This window comes from Triplophysa dalaica, chromosome 10 (assembly GCF_015846415.1).
Source record: "Triplophysa dalaica isolate WHDGS20190420 chromosome 10, ASM1584641v1, whole genome shotgun sequence".
Classification (NCBI taxonomy): domain Eukaryota; kingdom Metazoa; phylum Chordata; class Actinopteri; order Cypriniformes; family Nemacheilidae; genus Triplophysa; species Triplophysa dalaica.
The window spans coordinates 7,840,918-7,846,508 of record NC_079551.1 but is presented as its reverse complement, the minus strand read 5'-3'; the positions used below and the strand labels follow the sequence as shown (position 1 = coordinate 7,846,508).

At 37.2% G+C, this 5,591-nt stretch overlaps 1 protein-coding gene across 1 annotated transcript; it reads right to left on the bottom strand.

Annotated features, from left to right (window-relative positions):
* Positions 1-301: 301 nt before the first annotated feature.
* LOC130429349 (transcription factor GATA-4-like) lies at positions 302-4,964 on the bottom strand. Its single transcript, XM_056757849.1, has 6 exons — positions 4,462-4,964; positions 2,195-2,367; positions 1,603-1,731; positions 1,299-1,377; positions 1,094-1,183; positions 302-1,012 (listed from the first exon to the last, which is right to left on the bottom strand). Exons 1-6 carry the CDS (start codon positions 4,811-4,813, stop codon positions 975-977), a joined length of 861 nt encoding a protein of 286 aa, XP_056613827.1. The 5' UTR covers positions 4,814-4,964; the 3' UTR covers positions 302-974.
* Between the last annotated feature and the right edge of the window lie 627 nt (positions 4,965-5,591).

The following is a 5,591-nucleotide window of genomic DNA, read 5'->3' as shown; positions in this document are numbered from 1 at the left end:
CTGAAGGCTCCATGAATCACGTGACGCTCCAGCGTTTTGGATTTCCGTTGGCAGAACTCTCTCTCTCTATGGCTCCGTTAGTCCCAGTGTGTGCTACAGTTTTCCAAAGCAAATGCAGTACATACTTTAAGGGCATGGTGTACATAGGTGAATTGGGACGCACAAAGTGTCTTTGCTGCTATTGAAAAGTTACGGGTTGGATTTAAAACATAGACGAATTGGGAACAAAATCTATCAAATTTATTTTTTATGAAAGTATCTGATGAGCGAGATCACTGATGATGAACATGATGAGGCAAGGCAAGGCAAGGCAAGTTTATTTATATAGCACATTTCATACACAAGTGCAATTCAAAGTGCTTTACATAAAATGATTGACAGAAAGAAATAAAATGTATCTTTTAAGTGCAAATGATTTAAGACCGCTTAAGATTTTTAAGAAACAATAAAACAGCAATAAAATTGATTAAAAAATGTTAAAAGAATAAGAGCAAATTGAAAATAAATTAGAAACAGAAGTGCAGTTGATGTAAAGCAGCACAGTGCTCAGGTTGTGAATGCACAGCTAAACAAGTGTGTTTTTAATCTGGATTTAAAAGTAGCTGCTGTTGGTGAATGTCTGATATCTTCTGGAAGCAGATTCCAGCTACGGGTGGCATAATGGCTAAACGCTGACTTGCCCTGTTTTGAGTGAACCCTTGTTATCTGTAACTGACTTGATCCTGATGATCTGAGAAGACTGTTTGGTTTATATTCAATGAGCATATCTGAGATGTATTTAGGTCCTAGACCATTAAGTGATTTATAGACAATAAATAATACTTTGAAGTTGATTCTAAAAGTAAGATTTTATTGACAGAACGCATCATTCATCATTAAATCCAACCAGAACCAAAAAATCTGAGCATATCTCTCCAATCCTCAGGTCCTAGCACTGGTTACCAGAGTCATGTCCAGCAGGAGTGATTTCATCTTCATGTGTATCCCCCAGGTATGCGGGCACAGCAGACACCTGAAGAGACGGACGCGTGAGTTCCTCAAATAAAATCACTTGATCCATGAATCAATGCAAAGGTTTCTGATGTGTTCTGACCTGTGTGTATACTGTGATGAGAGATGACAGATAATGAGTCTGGACTGGAGCTCACAGCAGCGGGTGTCTCAACATCACAGCCGGACGCTCCTTCAAAACACACACAAGTCATCAAGAGCGATGTATCTCACATGTTCAACACTCGTTTACACGGTCAGTATTTTCCTGAATGACGTGACATGATCATAGAAAGTTCTGCACTCACCAGAGTTAGACTTGTTGATATCTTTTTTGCGCTGACGATTAAAAAAACCTCCTTTCTTCAAGGAAAGAGGACGAGGAACCTGCAGAGAAGATCAAGAATGATTATCATCTGTCTCCCTCTGCTGATTACACCAACAGCTCTCTCTCTCTCTTTCTCTCTCTCTCTCTTTCTCTCTCTCTCTCTTTCTCTCTCTCTCTTTCTCTCTCACTCACTCTCTCTCTCTCTCTCTCTCTGTCTCTCACTCACTCACTCACTCACTCACTCTGTCTCTCTCTCTCTCCCTCCCTCGCTCTCTCTCTCTCACCCCATGGAGTTTCATGTAGAGGCCACAGGCGTTGCAGACCAGCTTTCGCTCAGAGTTGCGTCTCCACTGTGGGGTTGTGGTGGAGTGACAGTCGGTGCAGAACAAACCCACTTTGTGTCTTTTGGCAGACTTGTGAAGAACGACAGAGAACATCATCAGATCACTTTCTTTCTTAATTCATTTCACAACTTCTTCACAAAATGCTGCATACTCACAATAAAGAAACAAACATTTTAACTTAGAAGTGACGGGGCAAGTTGTCTTGAAGGACATTGTGTCCACAACTGCAAGATTGTATTCTTTTACATTTATTCATTTAGAAGAGTCTTTAATACATAGTGAGAGAGCATTTTACATTTTTCTGAAGGCTAATTCACACAGATTTAGCAAAAATCTCTAAGTGCAGTCTAAAATTGTATTTCAATGATATATATACATTACTAGAGCCAGACTGTGAATGTCATGAGCTAATGATGACCACTTGACTGATGTGAAACATCATTTCTGGAGCTTTCTGTTTAATTGATGAAACAATAATCATCAGATTCAGTGATTGTTTAATGAGTGAGTTGTATTTTGAGCTGTGACCCACCAATCCGCTTTGTGGTTTAATGAGAGGCCGATTTATTCCGTTCATTTTGTGGTAGAGTCCACAGGCGTTACTTTCTTTCAGAATTGTTTGATGATTTTGCAGAAGGTCATGAGCGTGTGAATTGTGGGGCGATGTCTGCCCCACTGTCACGTCGTGATGGGACGGATCATTATCTGTGAAAGAGAAATAAAACCACAGATGACAAATACTCAAGAAGAGTCAAAATATAGAAGAACAGGCTTTTTTAATCAACAATTTTAATGATATTCATTTTAATTCTAATTTCATTTCGAAGCAAATTGTGTTAGTAATAATAAAACAATCTATTATCTACATGTGACTAATCTAATGAGTCTAGAAATAAATATTAAGAGTAGTTAAAATAATTTAAACTGTGTGGTTGAAGTTTCATTTTAATGGCATTTATACTTTATTACAAGACGTTTCCCGTGCGTCCTGAATCACATCAGCAGACGTGAACGCGCGGGTTTGCGGGTCAACAGGAGGCGCTGTTCGACACATCTCACAGTTGGAAAGACCATCTTTTTTTTACATTATCACTTCAGTAGTAAACTAAAGAGAACAAACAAACCTCACGAAACAGAAAGGGATTGGTGGGAAATATGACGCAGAGTTTATGAGTGTTTATATAAAGGTCTGTTTACAATAATAGGCCATTAATAGCACAAGATTGTGACAAGGGTCAACCGTTTTTATTCGAGTCAAGCTTTAAAATACATGTTCAGAAAATAGATGAACAAAACAACAACACATAATGCGGAGAAATTATAATCAAAATAAAATAAAAATCATCACATCTTGCCGAGATAGCAGACTTACTGAAATTATGTAACATAAAGAAAAGAATAAGATCCAATAAGTGTGGCACAAGCACACAGTTTTATAAATATGATAATAAAGACATTTCTGTCAGATTTTGTCATGGTAAAGTAAATGTAATTACGCACTGAATTGGATTATTTTGGTTATGTTGGCAAATGTCGTGAATATTTTGATGACACAAATCAAACAGGATTGAATCGTAAAACAAATAAATCTCGAGTTATAGATCTACTCGATTTTTTGAATACTTTAAATTGAATCCGTTTTAACAATAGGCTATACAAAACTTTTTTCATTAATAAAACGTTTATTCGTTAAATACAAACGAACTGTACCCGCCGGAAGGCAATTGCTTTTGAAACATTTTTATTTTTTAAATTAGTATTTTCTAAAGCGTTTTAAACCACACTCTCATTAATGTATTGCTGTATGATAAACAAAATCTCTACAGAAATAATAGTAAATAAATAACCGAGTAAAATATGTATTGGTGGTCCATTTTTGTCCATGTAAAAAAGAAATTTCTCATATTATGTCATAGTAAAGAGAAACATCTCATTTATCTCAATGATGTCGTTTTGTTTTAAGGTGCATTATATTATGAGCTTTTTTGCCAACTAGATTTTTTTCAAGATGTAGTATTCAAATTATTATTTTTACACATCCAATTTAACACTCTTGATTGTTTTCGTGTATTTTCAGGTCATAATAAAAACAATTGAATCATGACAGAGACAACGACAAACGCTTATCTGTGACTAACTTCAACATAATAATGTGTTGAATGAGCTGATAAACAAGCGCTTAATCTTTACAATAAAAGAACAAACACGACAGAACGTCATTAATGTTTTTAAATCAATCAGTTCCAAATGACAAGAAATATTTTTGTTTTATAATCATCGTGGCTCTCAAATGCCCGTGTTTTCTATATTAGACGATATTAATGACACAATTATTTTTTACAACTTTTCATTTGTTCCTTTATAATGAGTGTTCTGGAGAATCCATTGACGAAAATTTAAAAAAAAAAAATGTTATCTAAAATCTGTTGACGACTTGAGAACCTTGTGAAAATCTTGATTATTGTATTTTCAAAACCTATATTTTTATATATCTTATTTTAGAAAAACAACACAGACAGTGTACAGTGAACTTAGCACGTGTAACCTTTAGGAATTATTTACCGTTAAAGTGACTTTATAAACGTCGTCGTCAGGTTTAACTCTATCAAACTAAATAATAGAATTATTTTCACGAATTAAACTCAACAAAACAATATATAATACTATATATAATACTATTTGGAATTAGAAAAATTTGAATAGAGATACATATATATGAGCTGTACACTACTGAGAATGTTTTCTGTAGACGTTCTTTATACACTTTTCGTTGCATTATAATTTAAGGATCCTGCTCACCAAATTTCAATCCTTCGCACGCGCTACTCGAGATGTTTAACGGGCTCGGGTAGGTCGTTGTGTCCCGGGTTTCTGCGATCCAGGAGGTCATCGGGGGACTCGTGGAAAAGGTGAACCTTGACACCCGGGATTGATGGTGCCCACTGGCGGAGTTATAATAGGCCACCGTATCCGCGCCCGGCTGCGTCCACGCCCCGTGGCAGGGCACCGGGCTGCCCTGCTGGGACGTCTGGAGGTAGGGAAGCGTCCGAATCATCGGGCTGACCCGGGGGGTGGCAATGTACACGGATGAAGTGGCCGCAGATGAAAGGTAACCGGGCTCGTAAGACGAGTGTCCGTGGTTTGCGGACATTGATACACCTTGATATCCGTACGCAGGTGAGTGTTAGGCCCGATTATTCCACTGATGGGTGACTGTGTGCTGTTAGGACAGGGACATCGATGTTTCAGATAATCCGACAAGATCCGGTGGAGAGCATTTCTGTCTCACTTCAGCCTGTAAATAGAACAGAAAGGTGATTATGAGTCTCGACACACACACGTCTCTCTCAGCACTCCTCCCATTCTCTCTCTCTCTCTCTCTCTCTCTCTCTCTCTCTCTCTCTCCCCACCTCCAGTAAAGCGCATCTCACACCAGTGGCGCCTCCAGAATTTTTTCATAGGGGTGACCAGGAGGGGCAACCTAGAATCTTGGGGTGGCACAGCAAAACTATAAACCATAATTTCAGAACTGTATTCTACTGTTGTAGTAAACCGGCCTGTAGAAAACTATCAGAAAGACTCTACTGATATACTTGTTATATTTAATGTTACTAATGATATAATGTGCATAGACTAATAACAGTACAGTTAACATTTTGAGTTGCACAACAATTCTGTTTTATTTGCAATTGTATTTGGCATAAGGTGTACATTTATTACAAAGAAAACAGTTACTGGGGAAAAGAAGATACTGGCAGATACAAATAAAAGCAAGGATCAATAGTCTGATTCTGATTACCAGCCTATACAGTATGTGTAAGAAACACTTATATCTTTGCTTAATGTAAAACAAAAATAATTATTACTGGTTCAAATCAGACATATACATTTTTGTTAAACATATAGAACATACAGAAATCACAGAAAAT